The sequence below is a fragment of the Epinephelus moara genome, chromosome 2, assembly GCF_006386435.1.
Source record: "Epinephelus moara isolate mb chromosome 2, YSFRI_EMoa_1.0, whole genome shotgun sequence".
NCBI classification, from domain to species: domain Eukaryota; kingdom Metazoa; phylum Chordata; class Actinopteri; order Perciformes; family Serranidae; genus Epinephelus; species Epinephelus moara.
In genome coordinates, this window is record NC_065507.1 from 42318582 (window position 1) to 42338544 (window position 19963).

General features: G+C 41.3%; 1 protein-coding gene across 3 annotated transcripts in view; it reads right to left on the minus strand.

Annotated features, from left to right (window-relative positions):
• Positions 1–1684: 1684 nt before the first annotated feature.
• tbx4 (T-box transcription factor 4) overlaps positions 1685–19963 on the minus strand; it is a 44311-nt gene continuing 26032 nt past the window's right edge. For 2 of the 3 annotated variants that reach the window (XM_050055932.1, XM_050055914.1), the window contains 5 exons: positions 14998–15145; positions 4660–4812; positions 3393–3481; positions 2959–3194; positions 1685–2876 (listed from right to left, as the gene is read on the minus strand). In XM_050055932.1, the coding sequence (XP_049911889.1) occupies positions 2221–2876; positions 2959–3194; positions 3393–3481; positions 4660–4812; positions 14998–15145 (1282 nt within the window). In that variant the 3' untranslated portion in view covers positions 1685–2220. The remainder of the gene's footprint in view (positions 2877–2958; positions 3195–3392; positions 3482–4659; positions 4813–14997; positions 15146–19963) is intronic. The other variant, XM_050055922.1, reaches the window with a different exon arrangement.

The window sequence follows — 19963 nt, forward strand, 5'->3', positions numbered from 1 at the left end:
CTTGATGATATGTTTTTATTCATTTAGTTTTATTTATAAAGGCCAATATCACAAATCACAATTTGCCTCACAGGGCTTTACAGCATATGGTTACAAACGGTCTTTAATGCCATTACCAGACTTGAAATAGAAGATCCTCTGATTACCTTTAGGTGTTTGGAGTAACTTCGGTTTCGCTGTGAATTATGAGGATGATGGCAAGAAACAATGGTGGATAAAACCACATTGAGCCAAAGAACTAGTCAACGCACAGCTACAGACTCTCTTCAGCTGCTAACCCAGTAGCACAGTAACAGACACGGCCCACGAGCTGGAGGACGAGCTGCTGCACAGCTACAGACTCTCCTTAGCACCCAGGCCAGTAGCACACATATGGTTGCACAGTCAACATGAAAGCTGCTGCGTGGCTATAGCCTCTCATTTGGCAGCTAACATTAGCACAAGGCACACACCCACAACCATGAGCAGGACCTGTTGGCGGCCAGGTAGCTTATTCAGCCAGAGAGACTAAAAGGTATGCTAGTGATGGCTATTTTCCTTGTGTTTATATGATTGTGACATTTAACAGAGATGTTTATTCATATATGTATTAGACTGAAAGGGCTCAGAGAGCTTGTGGGACGTAGCAAACTTGCAGCTCACACACAGTGGGCAAAGGAAACCACGCTGATACTATGCGCTCTAATGTCAGTAGTAGCATAGTATTTACATAATAGAGGAGGGGTGATTATAAGGATGGATCTAGTGTGTTGCCAAGCAGGATTTTAGTCCCACCCAAAAAAATCCTGTACACAGAAACGATGATAAACAGTTTAATGATCTAACTCTAACAATTCAGTACTGCACAGTTCCCAGTCTTTTCACGTTTTCAACAAGTATTTTGTAACATGTATAATGTGTTCAGACAGAAATCGCTGCGGCTGTGGCTCAAAGGCAGAGCAGGTCGTCCTCCAATTCCAAGATTGGCAGTTCAATCCCCAGCTACTCCAGTCAAGCATCCCTGTCAAGTATCCTTGAGCAAGATACTGAACCCCAAATTGCTGTTCTGTCATCTATTTTGCTTTACTCAGACTTGAACAAGCCCATTTTAGCCACACCAAAATTCCTGTATAAGAGTGAGCCGAGCACTGACAACTTAAGCACACTGCCACGATTAAAATGGTATGATGGATATATGTTGCAATGAGAGCAGTATCTAATGTAAGTGAAGTGTTGGACTTGAGTTGACTGCCTGAACTAGCTCACATTAGTCAGCAGCTGAAAACAGTCCCCAACCTATAATATTTGTTTTTGCCCAAAACTACAGTTATGAAATTGCTGAGACATATGTTTAGTTATGAAACTGTATATTTGTGACCCAAGTTTAAGGTTTACATCTTCTCCCCAGTGGGGTTGTGGATGAGTCATACAGACAGAGGTAGAGTTAGAATGATTGACAGATGGTGTTACATACTGTTGGTTTTGGTCTTTTCATTGGATTTTATTGACAATATGAAACATACAAAATAATTCTAGCCTTATTCATTTAACATCCTCTATCTAGGTGGAGCTCTGCAGAAAATTCTAAAACCATCAGTGCTTAGTTTTCTATATAATACATACATACATATATATATATATATATATATATATACATATATACACACACATATATATATATATATATATATATATATATATATAATGTGGGCCTACACATATTTTAAATACCTATTCCTCTCATTCTTGCGGTGGAGAACAACAACAATAGTTGATTTTCCCTTATTCATTTATTGAAAAAGTATGCTTATTCTTATTTCAAGTTAAGCAGCTAATACCTCTTGGATAGTTGTTGTTAGCATGCAACTGTCAGACTTTGTGTCAGATTAACACATCTTGTGCCCTTGAGCTTACGCCTCACTGACTTATCAGTGCTGCTCAAATCTGCACTTTGCATTTTAACATTAGAAAACCACCCTATCTGATCACAGGCTTGCACATATGCTACGCATCTGCACAAGTAAAGAAGAGGTCAGCCACTGCTCACCACATACAGTGTTGTATGTAACAGTGCTTCATTGAGAATTCATGGACGTAAATGGCTTTGGAGTGCAATTTGGCACTAATCAAGGCTATAGTTCATTATCATTGCCTGGCATCTGCAGCCCATAGTGGGGTTTTGAACCTTGATTAATTTCAGACTTGTATATTAGACAAAACTGGGTTCTCCAGATGTCCACATTAGCTGTCAGTCCAGTGAGTCCCTGCGCTACTCAGCCCCACTTGGTACTGATAGGATGGATCCCGGATGGATATATTGCCTTGTGTGGCATAGGCTGAGAAATCTCGGTGAGGCTGGAGTGGTGACTCTGGCTTCTTGTGGTACATAGTTGGATGGCCTGACCTATCTCTGGATCCTGGAGCGGCTGGAGAACAGGATGAAGAGGAGGATGAAGGAGTTATGACAGGCAGACCTCGCTGGGCGGTAGCTGAGTTGTAGACTCCTAAGTCAGCCTGTGGTTGTGACCCCATGGATGATGTGGGGTGTGGTAAAACAGGTGTGACTGTGGCAGCGTTGGTGAAGTGAGCAGTGAAACGCTGGTACGGGACACTGTCCACGCTATAGCGTGGGTAGGGCTGCATTGTAGCCCACATGTTGCAATTTATTGAGGAGGTGTTGGTCAGGTCATCTGGGTCCCCTGCTCCAGATCCAGACTCTGTTTCTATACCACTGTACATACAAGCTTCTCTTGAAGTTATTGCCTCAGTACAGTATGGATGAGACCGTAAAGGCGACTCATATGAGGTAGCTGAACGAAAATAATGCTCCTCTGAGACCGCAGATGATGTCTCCAGATATGGCCGCTTACATCCAAGTTCTAGGTGTCGGGTATTATCTGCAAAGGAATAATGTTAATAGCATAGTTTCTTTTAAATGATTCTGTAGAATGGCATACACAGCAGAGGCTAAAAACATACCTCTGTGTTTGAAGCAGTGGTACAGGAGGCTGGGATCTCTGCTCTGGGGGAAGTGGTTTGAAATAAGATCTTGGGGGTCTGAGTTAGACAAAGGAACCCCATTCTCATACTGATAAGAGGACAGGACTTGAGGGTGCCCCGTGAGAACTCCTGCTCCAAGCTTCCCTGCAAGGTGACTATGTGAGGTGATGAGCCTCTGGCGAACCATGCTCTTTGAAATCACTGGATATTCTTTCCTATACATCAGGAGCAACAACAGATGAGAAAAGGAATCAGTTTGCCATGTCTGCAGTTCCACAGTCTTTCAAGGTGGTGAAATATCTTTTTTATATCCATTCACAAACAAAGCTCCTAAAGAGCTGATATTTATGAGAGACTTCCAGTGTGCTACAGGTTCAGCTTTACTTTGCTGGTTCTGTTTTGTGTGAACGTACCCCTGTAGTCTTGAAATGCGCAGATCTCCTTCTTCACTACCCCGGAACCCTTTGGCAAATGGATTGTTTTCAATCTTCAGCTGGGTGATCTGGGAACATGATGTTTTATTTAAGATCACATTCTATTTGGTATAAACCAAACCATAGGAAAAGCAATTCCAGCAACACTGACGATTTTCAACCTTAGGTTCTTTGCTGTGGGGGACAGGAGCACCACCTATGCACTCTAATGCATCCTTAATAATTACATTTTTATCAACTTATTCTACACCTAGAAAAATGTACTACCCTTTAAACTAGTGGTTCTCAACCAGGGTATTTGATGGAGTTCCAGGGGTCCTCCATAAAATGGAGGAATAGTTTATTATCACTCCTTGAAGTGAACCCAATGTGAGAGCCATAAGAGTGACTATTCTGATCATAGGTTTCACTTCCTCCAAGGTTATCTCTTCAGCTGTAGTTGATAACATAGAATTCTGGTCTTAATCATCTGACAACCAAAATATTTTCAGATGGAGGTCCCTAAAGTGAAATCATGGGCTCTGACGTGTATCAGTTAAAGGGATAGTGCACCCAAAAATGAAAATTCAGCCATTATCTACTCACCCATATGCCGAGGGAGGCTCAGGTGAAGTTTTAGAGTCCTCACAACACTTCCGGAGATCCCAGGGGAGAGGGGGTAGAAACACAACTCCACCTAATGGAGGCTGACGCCACCCCAGATTCAAACGTTCAAAAACACATAACTGAAACCACAAAATATCTCCATACTGCTTCCAAACAACTTTTTATGTCGGGGCTTCAGGACACTTGGATCACTACAGACGAGCAGTATGGAGATATTTTGTGGTTTCAATCATGTGTTTTTGGACGTCTGAATCTGGGGCGCCGTAATCCTCCATTAGGTGGAGTTGTGTTGCTACCCCCTCTCCCCTTGGATCTCCACAAGTGATGTGAGGACTCTAAAACTTCACCTGAGCCTCCATCGGCATATGGGTGAGTAGATAATGGCTGAATTTTCATTTTTGGGTGCACTATCCCTTTAAGTTGTCTTTTACACAAAAAAGGTTGAGAACCACTGCTTCAGTCTCTCCAGTTTAGATAAACATGATTCACAGTCAGACAGAAATATAAAGAGTGTAATCCCCTTCTTTCAAAAAATTAAGCGCTAACATAAACAAGTGTTACTTTATATTTGTAAAACTAGGAATATTGCATTAACTTTAAGTGGATGTAGTACACTGTATCATGTTGAGAGTGGCTGTACCTTGTGGTTTTGATAAGAAGTAACAGAGATGAAGGCTGTCTCATGAAAGACATGAGTACAGTAAGCAGTGTTTTTGGATCCAAAGGCGTTGTTTTCATCAGCTTTGACTATGTGCAGTCTGGGCTGGTACTTGTGCATAGAGTTCAAAATGATCTAGGAGGGCAAAGAGAGGGAAAAAACATTTCATTTTTAACTTCTTATAGCAACGGTCTATTAACAGCCAGTATGGTGAGGTACATTTTTTTTTCACCACTAGCTTATAAAAAAAAACAGTAACTGTCTTAACAGGTAACTAAATTACACAGTTGAAATTCTACAGTCCTTGATGTACTGACAATAAGAGAAAATCCGCTAAACAGCTATGGTATGCTCTGATAGGTTGGGACACACCAAACAAGTCCTCCAACCCATGGAACCACATACATCAGGCAGAACATTACACATGATATTGCTCTTGCTCTCCAGAATCCAGTTAACACTGTTACCTTTCAGCAAAATGGGCTGTTATTCGAACTGGCCCCTTGTTTATTAGGTTAGGTTTATTTGGTTTATAAAATCACTATACAGTGGACTAGATTATATCCACTGCCAATCAACATTGAGATTACAATATGAGTTATCGACCTGGGTCATAATTAAAAAGCTCATGATAATGATGAACAACACATTTAAAAAGTCATAAAAAGTGCTTGAAAATGAACTGCACAACATCCTATGAATACTTCTATTAGTTGGAGGCCTTACTAGGTAGCAGACCTACCTAGTAAGCAAGCATACATATGTATGCCCTTGAACTAGAACAAATACATGGAATGTGGTAATCATTAATGTTAAGCTTTTCCTGATATGACATTTAAAAATGTCTGCCATGAAAAGGGCCAAATGCATATTCAATATTCAGAATGCTGCTGCCAGGGTTTTAACAAAAACTAAAAAGAGAGACCATATAACTCCTATTTTACATGACTTACACTGGCTCCCAGTATCTTTTAGAATTGATTTTAAAGTCCTTCTTTTGGTTTTTAAGGCTCCTAATGGCCTCACCCCCTCCTATATAATAGATTGCCTATCACCTTATGTCCCTCCACGAAGCCCGAGTTCCTCTGCAGCTGCCCTTTTATCTGTTCCTAATGTCAGTACAAAAACCTTTGGGGATGATTCTTTTAGCTGGTACGCCCCAAAAATATGGAACACCCTGTCTTTAAATATTAGACTTGCTGGCTCAGTGGACAGTTTTAAACGAAGACTCAAAACACACTTTTTTAACATAGCCTATAACTGGCGGCTATCTGTTTCAATATTCTTAATTGTGTGTTTGTATTTATGTTTTTTTAAAAATTATTACTCGATTAATTACTGATTGATACATTTACTTATTCTTCCCTTTTAACCTTGGATGACTGTATAATTGCATGGTTTTATTTCTTTGCGGTTTTCCTATTGGGAAAATTCAGTTTTTTTACTGTCTTGTTACACACACACACACAAAGGCCCAAAATACAGACATGTACACACAGGACCTATAGACATGCATTATTGATGTCGAGAGGGCTGTTATGGAGGGGCTGCCATAGTCATGTGCTCCGAGCAGTTGGGGGTTTGACAGTGCCCAGGAGGTGAACTGGCACCTCTCCAGCTACCTGTACATACTTCCATCGACTTGAAGCAGCAACCCTCTGGTCCCCAAGCCACGTCCCTTCAGACGCAGGTTATTGCCGCCCTACTTAACAGTGTAAAACAAAACAAAATATCACATCAGCTTTTTGGTAATTTGGTAATTTGGTCACTTAATTTTGGTAAATGCTACTACTTTTTACCCTCAGCATATTATCTCTGTGTGTAATAGAACCATAACTCATCAATAGATATCAATAATAATGTTCATTCAGTGTTAAAACTCAAAGTTAGATGAGTGTAAAATGCTGTAAAATTATGCACTTTTTCCACTTGCTGATGTCACTGTGGCACAACCCTGAGCCCTCACAGAATTTTTATGGAGGGGGAGTGGGCATCACAATCGGTGACTCTGTGAAGGGGAACATTGCCACCGGTCTATGCTTACTGCTTTTTACAACGCATGGTGGAAATTTATGGACAGCTGAACAACTTCTATTGTGCTTGAACTATTTTGGAATTAAAACATGCAAGAAAATTCTCCCTGGGCCAGTGCACAACTCATCTGACACACCTAAACCCATGCCATAAGACCAAACTATTTGTAATGGGTGTGTTTATGCCTCTCTCTGTTACTGTGTTAGCCAAGTAGTTAGCTTGATAGGGTGAATTATCTTTTTTAATATTGTTAGCTAATCTATCCCGTGCGCATAGTATACCATGCCTGTTACTATCTGTTGCTGAATTCCTCATTGGAACTGAGCTTTCCAAGTGCGAAGTTGTTAGAATTAAGAAGTTCAGTGAGCATTTTACATTTTTCATCTTCATATCACTTGATCTGGAATCCAAATGTGTTGTATATTAGTATAGCAGGTAGCATATGCTGAACATGCTTAGTGTTTAGGTTGTTTGGGTGGCTGCAGGTCAGCTTACTAGCATCAGTCCACTCTCCGCAGCCGAATGCTGTGCCCAGTGAAGCATTAGCAACAGTAGGGCAGGGTCATTACTTGTCCAGCTCTGTCAGTGCTGATAAGCATCAAGATCTACACTTCAGCTCCCCTTCCCATTTGCCAGACACTCTCCTTCGGAGCTTTCTCCTCCAGGGGGCTCTCAAAGAGAGGCAAAGGTTGAACAGGTCATAGGAAGCTAGGGTCAGGTTGAACACCAAATGGACCCGTGCTCACAGGCAGGCTGGAGACACAGATAAGCTATTGGCTGGTTCACCAGAGGCTCTCTGTTGACCTTTGTCTGCTCTGCTGTCTGGCTGCTGTTTGAGGGTGATACTGGAGACTCTTGGATTAGTGTCTGAATGTAGTAATCAGGGAAATCTTTCCCATATCAGTAAAGAGCTAAAGAAGGTATATGCTTTCATCTTCCCTGATATAAAGACATTTAGGCATGATTATTTTTAGATATTTATTTACTATTTTCTTTGTTCAGTATGTTAATGGGCGTGCATCCCCACAGTGCACAGGTGAGGTTGGGGCTTTATAAAATGGTAGCGACCAGGTACCAAATCATAAATAGTAGGCATCCAGGAGACACAGTGCCGGGGAAAAACAAACAAACATACAAACAAAAAAACATGCAAATATAGTGAGGCAAAACAGCAAACAAAAGTGAATCTGGGGTTGGCTTTCACTTCAGTTTTGCTGGTGAGGGTGTTTACAAACTAACAGACAATGCTGCATAATATACCTTTAAAATTAGGGAAAAGATTGTGGCTACGGTTAATTAAAAGGTGATTATCGATTAAAGGTCTGTGAAGGGACACAAAAGCCCCCTTTCCACCAAGCAGTACAGTAGTAGCAGTACAAATTTACACCTGTGTTGGCACTCCAAGGCGATATGGGTTGGGAACCCTGTTTAATTAAGCAGAAGGGGGAAATGCTGAGGCTCTGGAATCGTCTGTCTTCTATGCCAGAGGGTAGAATAGCTAAAAGAGTTTTTAACTGGGATAAAGCATATAACTATCCTTGGTGTAGTGAAATGAACGCTATCTTTAATGAAGCTGATCAACAACACATCTTCACAAATGGTCTGCGATGTAGTGTCAATTTTGTGAAGCATAAGTTATTCCTTGAGTATAAAGAAAAATGGGCCAATGACATCTGGTTTAAACCAAAACTCAGAACTTACTGTCAGTTGAAAAATGTTTATTGTCCAGAACCATATGTGACTTTACCCCTGGATAGATCCAGAAGATCTCTATGTGCCCAGTTGAGATTTGGGATTCTCCCTCTGGCTATAGAAGTAGGAAGGTACCTGAGGAAAGGAGACTCTGTACCGTGTGTAATTTAAATGTAATTGAGGATGAACTACACTTTCTGTTTCATTGTCCACTATATGATGAAGCCAGGCAGCTTTTATTTCAGAAAATGCAGAATGTGAAGTCTGAGTTGTTTTGGACTGAGGATGAGGTTAAGTTGGAATGGTTTTTCAGAGAAGAGGTTTTTACTATAGCTACCTTCATAAAAAGTGCCTGGAAATTAAGAAAGAATGAATTATTTGTGTGAATTCTATTTGAAATGTATAATCTGCGTTGTTTGTTTTGTTTTTACTCTGCTGATTATGTTTGCTGGCTTTGATTATGAAATTTGTGTCTTGTAAGCCCGTATAGGCTGGGCACCTTCACTGGTGTATGACACATAAATAAATAATAATAAAAAAAAAAAAAATACAGTATGGTCCAGTTAATTTCGGTACACCTTTTTTGTGTTTCCACTGTGAAATGTTGTGGATGGTTCCAATGGAACCGCTCCGTACCGTTACCATTTTTGGTACCCCTTCTGTTGGGGTACCTAGCACACAGATCTGGTACTAAAAGGTGGAGCTGTGAACACTGCAGTCCATTGATTGGTCAATAACGGCTGGTTTTGAAGCTCATGTAACCACTGTTTATACCGTGGAAAGTTTTATTAGTAGACTGTAACTATAAAATGAAAGGATGTTTTGCTGCCTCTTGCAGCAGCTGGAGTCGGAGAAAAAATAACTTCATGAGATCACAACGTGAATCAATCAACACACCTTAAATATTCCATGTGACAACTTTGACCATTACTTAAGTTTTTATATGACATACACTTCTAGTAATGGGTGGATCTTCAAGCATTTATATATAATAATTTCAGCCAGGTTATGTGAACTGCATATATATTCTTATCCTCACATGGAGAAAAAAAAAAAGGGTTGTGTAGTGTCGGGCTACAGCAACACTAAACCCCTGAGCTTGCCTTAGAAGGACTAAATGCACAAACCCCCTTTTTTTTAAATATCCCATGGAGAGAGACTCTCGCTGCAGCCTTCTTTATTTTGTTCTGAAAATGTCTGCATGCACCCTCGTTCTGTGGACGATAAACGAGGTGCAGACTTTCATCTGTGTCACCGGTAATGAGGAAATACAGTGAGTGTTGGACAAAGCAGTGAGTGACAACAACCCTACCCACATTTAAGGGTACTGTTTGCAGTGGAAACGCTAGGGTCTGGGTACCATGTCTGAAGGCAACTTTTGGTTTGAAAGGTACCATACCAAAAGTGTTTGGTGGAAACGGGGCTAAATTCCAGTCTATACATCCTTCAACCAACCCAAACCTCCACACCCTTTCAGCATTGCCACATTAAAGACATAATATTTCCTGCAATGGTAATGACTGTTCCTGCAATGGTAATGACCCACGGCAATGGGTACAAATCATAAAGGGCTGTATTGCCCAATATGGATGCCATTCTTGGGGATACTGAGCCGATTAACCATAGTACCGTGTGAGGAAGGGGTTAATGATCAATATCAATTACTCTGGACTGTCGTTTGTGAAGATACCACCCTATCAGTAGTATATGAAACGAATCAGCTCCATGTAAGTGGAGATTGCTCTCAACATCTCTTGGCTAACAGCAGCAAATCTATACCAGGTCATTAATATTTGTTTGCTATCAGTAAACAGAGGAAAACTTGTATTGCTGATGCTGAGCAGGTCCATTGTTAAGACACGAAAATAGCTGGTGAGAGCTTTGGTGCAATACACTGTAGAGAAGAATGACTGTTGTGTATTTGAAGGAACTTGGAAATAAATGTCTATAGACCTTTAGTATTGACAATAGAACTTTTATTCTGCAGCGAGAGAACCTAGCACTCTACAATGGGACTACACTCTGTAGACCAGAGATTTTCAAAGATTTACAGGGTTTCAATCCCGAAACAAGAATTCAGGAATCCTTAAATTCAGGAATTCTCAATTTGGTAAAATGTACTTGTTAAGTTGAACTGCCATAAAGGGCAGTTCCTCTAAGGTAAAGTGAGAACTGTAGTTGAATTTGCTATTTTTTAAAAATTTTTTTTACTTGTTCAGTAATGCGCATAATTTGTACTGAATCAGTACGGAAGCGCATTGCATTCACTGGATAAAAAAAAATTAGACACCTTATCTCGTAATTACGAGATCCTTATCTCGTAATTATGAGAAAAGATCTCGTAATTAGGAGATCAGGATCTCACAATAACGAGATAAGATCTCGTAATTATGAGATCAGGAAAGGTGCCACATTAGCCACTGCTTCGCTCAGAACCACATACTGCACATCCACGAAGGGGGGTCGGAACTACTGTAACCAGCTGCCACTCGGGTGGTGCCATCTTGACTATATCCCGTATCATTATTATAATGTGTATATATTGGAAATTACGACGGAGTATTAGGGTACGACGGAGTATTAGGGCCACATTGAAGAAAAAAAAATTCGGAGATTTCGAGAATAAAGTCATAATTGAGAAAAAGTCATAATATCAGGCTACGAGAATAAAGTCGAATTATGAGATTAAAGGGCCAGTGTGTAAAATGGGTTGAAAACAGTGACATCAGTGGTCAAATTCTAGATTGTAGGGCTCACTCACTCACCCCTCCCGTCGGGTAAATGACGGTGGCCTCGTAGGGACAAAAAGCCTTGCGCAGACACAAGTTTTTCAGGAGTAGGTCTGTCTAGCGACGAGGTAAATGTTTATTTAGAAATCTAAACCATGTTACGATATTGTAATGAATCCCTCTCGAGCAGGAGACCAGAGTAGCGCTCGGGAAAAAGGACAGTTTATTTGAGCACTCCAAAAACTCCGGTAACACTCCAGGGGGTAAAAGACTCCGTCCCAAACTCTGACTCTTCTGGCATAACACACACACTTCATACACACATACTCGTTTATAATACCTAGCGGGGACCCCCTCCCCTCTCTGCTCCACCAATCTCCAGCCCGCACACTGACTGACAGCGTAGCCTGTAAACAGAGCTCAGCTGTTTATTTAGCCAAGCAATATCTCCGGACTATAGTAGCTGCAATGGACGACTTTGAACGCGATTTTGAAGAGTTTCTTGTAGCGGACACAGACCCAGAGCCATACCTGTTTGAGCTGGAGTACACTGAGCGGGCGAGAAGAGAGGCTGAATCCTCCACTCCCATTTGGCGGCACAGAATGGGATTCGGTGCTGCCATCGTTGGGGAGATATATCATCAGGAGAAAAAAGCGCCGCAGAGAGTGCATCACAAGGAGTGAAGTTGTGTCTTCTTTTCCTCGCAGATGATGGTTCGGGTTCATTCTCTCCTGTTGCGTGGTAAGTGTGGTCCATTCGCAAACTTTATAACTAAAAAAACTTTTCACTACTCTCCATCGACGAACTACTAACACTCTCTGCTGTTTCTCCTCCTTCTTGCGACCTCTCTAAAGCAAGGCCCTTGCTATATATATATATAAAAGCATAATTATAAGGCTACGAAAACCAAACGAATTTCATTTTATAGCGATTATACACTTGTATAAACATATTAATGGGTAGAATATTCAGATTCAGATTCAGATTTGACAATAAACCATGCCAAATATTACACAATGGCCCTTTAAAGTCGTTATTTAATGAGATTGGAGTCATAATATTACGAGAATAAAGTTGTAGTTTTTTAAGGAAATAACCAACAACAATTAGAATGTCAGATTGTCTTTCATGCCGTTGTAAGTAGCCTACTTAATTAGGTTCGGGAACCGGCACCGTGCCGGTGTTCTGACGATTTGGTTCTGTGTCAGTCGAAATGCGCTGTTTGTGACTCTGGCCCAGCTCTGCCACTGATTGGCCAGTCTGACATTCTTTATAATACATAAAGAACATTAGTGAAACACATAGGCCTAACAGAAACATGCGTTCGTTTGGGGACAAATTAGTGGTCACGTTACTCGTTCCACAGGCGAAGGACCCCGGACACATAGCCTACAGTAAATACACTGGTTGTAAGTAACTTTTATTATAGCCTACGTGAGTCTTTGTGACTCTTGACTCTTGTCCCCTAACTAACGCTTGTTTCTGTTTCACTAACGATATTTTCAAACAATTAAGTCACATCCCGTTTTATTATAGATTAAATGCATTTTCAATAGAGGCAACTTTTTAAATTAGGCTATTGCTTTCTTTTCACTGTCTGCATCCATTTAACATTTTACTTGAGATCGCTCTTTAAGAAACTCTTAACAGGAGCTGGCCACTACCGTGGTACTGAAACTAAATCAATCGATGTCAGGCACATCGATCACTCACCACTTCATCAGCACATAAGTCACACACAGCCTACTTATTTTTCGTCTTATTATTTTTCTTCCGCCAGATTTCGGTGCGTAACTTGTGCCACAGCTCTGAGCGCACACAGGGTCTTCATAAAACATAGATTCAAGATTCAATATGCACAGTAAGGACACATGTTTCCCTGCAGAATGAAATTCGTTCTTTTCTGTCACCAATTAATGCCAAACAATATAAATCTGAAGTATAAAATAGATCAAAATATATACGGTGTGCACTGTTGTCCTTGCTTAGTGTAATATAGTCAAGATGGCACCACCCGAGTGGCAGCTGGTTACAGTAGTTCCGACCCCCCTTCGTGTATGTACAGTATGTGGTTCTGAGCGAAGCAGTGGCTAATGTGGCACTTTCCTGATATCATAATTACGAGATTCTTATCTCATAATTATGAGATCTTTTCTCATAATTACGAGATAAGGATCTCGTAATTACGAGATAAGGTGTCTAATTTTTTTTTATCCAGTGAATGCAATGCACATCCATAGAATCAGAGTTCTTTCACTCCACGGTATGAGGCCCTGCCCTACTACACACCTCCTGGTCTAGGCATCATTTGAGCTCTGCCTGGCCTCAGACTCACTCTGTCCTCATAACTTGCCCTTATCACTGGCCAGGCACTCAACTCAATCTGACAGCAGGCCCCGCCACTGATCTGAGAGGTTATGAACCTAATGAGTCCCCCCATTGATGGAATGGCTTCAGACAAGCTATCCCGGAGTCCCCCTGGGGAGCACTGCCACAGTCACACTCTTCACCTCCCTCTGCAGACTCTGCCTCCTGAGTTTCTTTTAACCCTCCTTTCAGAAATCTGCTTGTGAAAAACACCTTCAGCTTTGTCTGTTTGCTCATGTATCAACAACATTTTTCACATCAGCTGCATGTTTCACAAATAGCTTCTTCTCACTCTGATGTTTCTGACACTGGGTGGGATTTTTGGCTGAACAGAGTTCCCTCTAGTCATAAAATTTCAACAATATATTGAAGTGTTGGAGGAGGTGTATTCCATACAGACAAAGTCTAAATGAATAAAGTGCCCTGGGAGCACAAAAGCTTTTAGAAATAAATAAGTGTTTCACCTGTGGTTTATCTTTATGCCTGTAGCTCTACATCTAAAGGGATTACATCTAGAACCCCTTTATTACATCATATATTGATTAGTAGGCTATTTTTCTAACTGTATAGTGCAGGGCAGATGAACACTTCACTCATCATTTGCCCACTTGAAAAGACCATCAGGAATGGCATTAATTTGCTCTGATCCTTTTCTTGTTTTTAGCCATGCTTGCACTGCGGATGGCAATGTTGGTCTTCTGTTTGTTCCACCATCTTGGGCTGGACTGAAATATCTCAACTATTGGATGGATTGCCATGAAATTTGGTACAGATACTCATCGTGACCAAAGGATTAATCCTAATGACTTTGGCAACCCCCTGACTTTTCCTGTAGTACCACCAGCAGGTCAATCACTTCACTTATCCAGTGAAATATCTCTACATTTACAAAATGGATTGGTAAAAGTGTTTGGTACAGACAATGTGTCCCACAGGATAAATATTTATGACCTTGGTGATCTCCTGAATTTCATTCTAGCGTCACCATGAGGTGGACATTTTAGTGGTTTCAAAGGGAAATGTCTCAACTATTGGATAGATTACAATTCAATTCAGGTTTCATCATCAACTTGTCCAATACTTTGATTCATCTCTATAACAATTTGGCTTTCTTTACAATGAACCAGTAGCATACCATCAGCCTCTTGTTAAAGTCCACTGGACTTGTCATGGAATTGACTCAGGTGCCACTTGGGTACTCCCTGAATACTTAAAGGAAAATTCTGTTCTCTCTTTTTCTTTTTACATCGTAGGTTTTCTTCTAGTGGTTTTGTCCACGATTCATGTGATGTAAACCACAGATTTCTAAATGACACTATTGAAAATCTGAGTTAAGAAGTGTTGCCATGTGCTGGGATCTTAGCAATGACACTGGTGAGTTAAATGTTATCATTAACTATTGGAATAATAGCAAAATCAAAAATCCACTACAGTTTGTAAAAACACTAACCTTTCCTTGAGTTATAGAAAGCACTAATATTCTCTGCAGGTACTCACATGCCCAAAAGGATCCAGGTGATTGTTTGTTAGCTTGAGCTTCTGAAATGACACCAATTGCCTCATCCAATGAGCTCCTGTAGCAGGGGAATCAGGGTGCACATAGAGTCTGCCTGGCATTGCTGGCTCAGCCTTGCCAGCCACCATCCTAAAAACAGATTGAGAGATATGCATAAGTAAACCGTGATAATTGGGGGGCTTACTAAAAATGTCTGTTCCTGTCACCACATGAACCAAGCCTCCATTACCATAATGGAGGACTGGAAGGAGGTGGTCTCTGCTAAAATGTAATTACTAATTATGCTTCTCCAAGGTGTTCCTGAGGAACACCAGGACACACCAAACTGTAGGCCATGCTACAAGATCAAAAACAAATGGCTGTAAAATGACCTCTTTCTGGTGGAGATTTTGTGGTCTTTTCACTTTTCCTGGCAAAAACCTTCTGTCCATCTATGATCAAGTTCTAATTTTATACTGGTGGACCAAGAACTGCAATGGCATAACCTCCAGGATATAATGACAGGAAATAACCTCACTGGAGAAATACTGAGTTCAGCCAGTGATGATCTGACACTTTGAGATCCCAACTATTTGTTGGGATCTCTGGTATCCACAGATGATTCATTAATTTCTGTGAGGTAAGATGGACCTTTATTGTGGAATGGAAACTTCCCTCCATCCTATGTGTGAAAACCCTGCTAAACAAAAACATAGCGCCTGATGTACTTGCTCTTCTTTTCTCCATGGCTCTCTGATCATCACATATAACCCGCTCAAAGTAGACACTGAACTATTCTAATGCCTGGTTCACACTACATGACATTTCTGTCCATTCTGATAGTCACTATGTCAGATTACGTGATTGTGGAGTCATAAAATCATGCCGTGACTTGGCCGACAGACATGACAGACAACACAATTTTTTGTCCTATTTTTATTATTGTTACTCTTATTTCAGTCACTGTGGCTGTTCATGTGCCAGCCGAAATGTTGTTGTAGTAACGTAAAAAGTACCACCAGATGGCAGGAGCTACATGCAAACATGCAAGTCACTAGCCCTTTTTAGATAGGAATTGTGCAAATTTGCAGGAAAGTCCAATCAGTCTTTTTTCAGCATTGGCAGTATAAAAACAAAATCGGGAAGTGCGGCAAAATGCCGCCTACCTACTTTTGTTTATACAGAATGCGCCTTTTTCGGGGCAATGGGGGCGTGAGCAAGTAACAAAACGTGTGGCTCAGCGAGTCAGGTGGCGACAGTCAGGCGGCGATTCTCTCATAAGTCAGCCCGTTCTTTACCGTCCCCGTCATCTGACGGTTAATGGCCTCTTCATTTGCGGGGGCAAGGAGGGCACGCAATGCCTTGTCTCCCCAGTTGCTCATCTCTACAGTGTCTTTCAGGTTTGTGTTTCCCTCTTGCTACTAGCTGCTCGCTAATTCCTGCTATCAGCTGTTTCCTGTTTATCCACCGCCAGTGGCTCACACGTGCAGCGTCATCAACAGCTCCTCTCACAAGTCATTAACAGCCCCTCCTGTTACGGAGGGCCGTCTCACTCTGTTTAAACTAAAAGGGTTCCGCCAATATAACTACCCTACGAGGTGTAAAATTGGGCGCCTCGGATCAACGCGCCATTCCGCCTCTGTGTGTCTAAACGCTCGCAGCTGGCCGGCAAAATGGCCCAACATTCGCGGAAAATCTGGCAGTGTAAAAGGGGCTACTGAATCCTCCACAAGTTCCTGCAAATGTTTCACAATAAAAGCCTTTTTAGAAAATTAAGGGATTCTCTCCACCAAAGTTATAATGGGCTTTTAATTTTATACAGATACAGGAGGGTGTTGAGTTTGAAATGACGGTGCAATACATTAACTTTATCAAGGTAAACGGGAGCACATAAAAAGTAAAAATATAAAAATACAGAGGGAATAATAAATAATGGCCCGTTTATAATGTAGTCTTATTCAAATGAAGCTGGTAGCCTCTGCAGTTGTGGTGAGTAAAAGCCCCGCCACTATATTTTAATTTTCGTACTTTATGTCCGTCTCCATTATGAAGAAGTAACATTGTTTGCTAACTTGATGCTGATGACAGTACTCAGTGGGTTAATAAAGTGCCTTTGCTGTTTCACCCCATCATTTTTCCCTTTTTACTCTCTAGTGGTAACATCCCTGGAGGAAATATCTAAAAGGCTGAGGTGTTGTTGCGGTACAGTTGTCCACGGCAGCATATCGCTCTGTGTTCCTATTGGTCAAAATGACGGCTGTGAAAGGAGCAGTCATGAACGACAAAAAGAAAATCAAACATGCTAGACTTTCTGTTGGAACGTTGTGAGGCATCCCAGACATGACATCGGTTGTCGTCTACTATGACACACTACACGAGATGAACGATTGGATTGTTTGTCGCTGCGTCGGGCTATATTCGGGCTGATATTGTGTAGTGTAATCCAGGCATTAAGGGTAGAGGAGACTAGACAAGTTAGCGCCAGCAGCTACAGCAACGTCCGCAGGCTAACATCACAAGCAACTACCCAGATAGCACACATACATCTGGCCGACGTTGGCCTAAGGATGACACATCGGCCCTTAATTTATAACGTCTGACAAGCGTGGGCGGATATCTTTAAATGTAATACTCTTTTGTCCCAGCTCATCAAACGTCTCTGTTACGTTGGCTTTGGGTTGGCCCATACCTGCCCACATACGGAAGTCGCCACGGAAGGCGCAATTTCATCTCCGTGGTCTTTGTTTGGAACTGAGCTCGCAGGTCGCAGCATCTCATCACTGTTGGTTTCAGGTAAGCTAATCGGAATAAATTGGCAGAAAATGGCTATGTTGTTTATTCTGTGTCCGTTAAAAGAGGTTCCTGGTGAGTGGTGAGGCACGACTGGGTGTATATAGTACAGGTCCCCACCAGCTAACGTTATCTTTCGTTAGCTGTTAGCTAGTTTAGCTCATGTTAGCTAACAGGCTACAACTGTGGTGTTTTCATTTTATTTTCCCAAGTTGATGCTATCTGCTTATCTAGTTATCGTGAGCACTCGTTTTGGGTTAAAGTGGAAGTGCCCGGAGCTCAGACCCATGGTCCCGGGCAGGGCTCGAGACTTGGGATCCACTCACCTATGGTCCCACCCGGCCTGACCACCGCAGCCCTCCCTGGACGGATGCTCAAGTGTGGGTGAGAGGAGCGTAGAGGACCGCGGAGGTCAGGCCGGGCGGGCTGACACTGTGTATCCCAGAACGGGTGCTCAAGTGTAGGTGAGAGGAGCGGAGAGGACCGCGGAGGTCAAATAGTGAAGTTTAAGGATGCATTCGGTATGTTGTCAATGTGATTTTATGGGCAATTTATCAGTCGAGGTCTCCTCCTCTGCAAAGCAAACTGACCCGGTGGCTACAGGTAAACCACTGTTTTTCCGAGATGAAGGACTGATTGGTGAGCTGCTGTTAACAGTTAATGGAGTTATTGGATCCCGTTATTTAACCGTTTCAACACTAAATTAAGCAGAGTGACGGACCCATACTAAAAAAAAAAAAAAAATACAGTGGTGAAGTTGGGATTTGTGTCTTGAAGTTATGTGCTTATCGTCTTTTCTGTCTCTTGCAGGCTGCCAGAAGAAGCGGACTGGCCATCAGATATTGTTTGTGGAAATGTAGCTATTGTAGCTATTTTTGAATGTCAGCATTGATTCCTCACATTGGATGGTGAAATATTTGTAGTTTGAAAGGTCCGACATAAATGAATAAAGGTCGTAGTTAACGGCGCATATGAATATTAATATAGAAGGAGTGCCCACTGAGCGCAGCTTCTTTTATTGATCATTTGAACGTCGTGTGGTGGTCATTTTCGATTAAAGGCCGATGTCTCAGCGACGTATCGGCAATGAGCAAACGCTCTCCCTGCTATGTCTTAATGATCTAAACTTGATACATCGGGCCAATGTCGGCCAGATGTATGTGTGCTATCTGGGTAGGAGCAACAAGGATAGGTTAGCGTCCAGCTGCTAACTCTGTAAGGACAAAGAGCAACCAGTTTCCTCCTCCTACCTGTGCCACTGGAATACAGCACAGCAAAGACTGCACTGTAACCATTGTTCAGACTAACAAGTAGCACAACAAAGCAACTCTATTCATGACTTGACTGGTAAGGTAACTGGGCCTAGTTAATATTAGCACAGTAACACAGGCTAAGCAAAATTGCTTAACTTTTTTCAATATATATATATTGATATGATGTTTCTCGGTTGGTTTTATTGTTGTGATTTCTTTGTAGTCAAGTTATTGGGTAGTTGGTTTTGCTACTGCTAAGTTGATGTTAGTAAGCTAATGCAGGGTCTTGCAAACTAATCAAACTAATCATCCTCCTACACAGACCACATATGTAACACATCAGAAAGATTCCCTCCCCGCCCTTCTCAGTGACCATCTTTGATTTGGTCATGTTCTGTGTAGTTTTCCCTGGTCAACCATTTTTAACTGTAGGCCATGCGGCCTTTGACTCAGGTAGCCATTGGTCTTTGTTTGTTCACACTAACACAGGGGTTTTCAAAGTGTGGGATAGTGGGCCTCCCCTAAGAGAACTCAAAAGCAGCCGCGCCCTCCCACCCCCCATTATTATTACTTTTATTACTGTTATTGATGTTGCTTTGTATGTTCCACGCAGGCTTAAAAAAAAGGTTTCAAGAATAAATGTCATACACATCTTTAATTTTTTTAAACATGTTTGTATGTTCTTGAACATATTTTTAAAACATTTTAAACATCTTTATCTGTGAATGTGCTCAAATATTTTTTTAAACACAATCTTTGTATGTTTTTAACATCTTTTTTTTACACATTTTAACATCTTTGTTTTTAACATCTTTTTTTTTTACACATTTTAACATCTTTGTTTTTAACATCTTTTTTTTTTACACATTTTAACATCTTTGTTTTTAACATCTTTTTTTTTTACACATTTTAACATCTTTGTTTT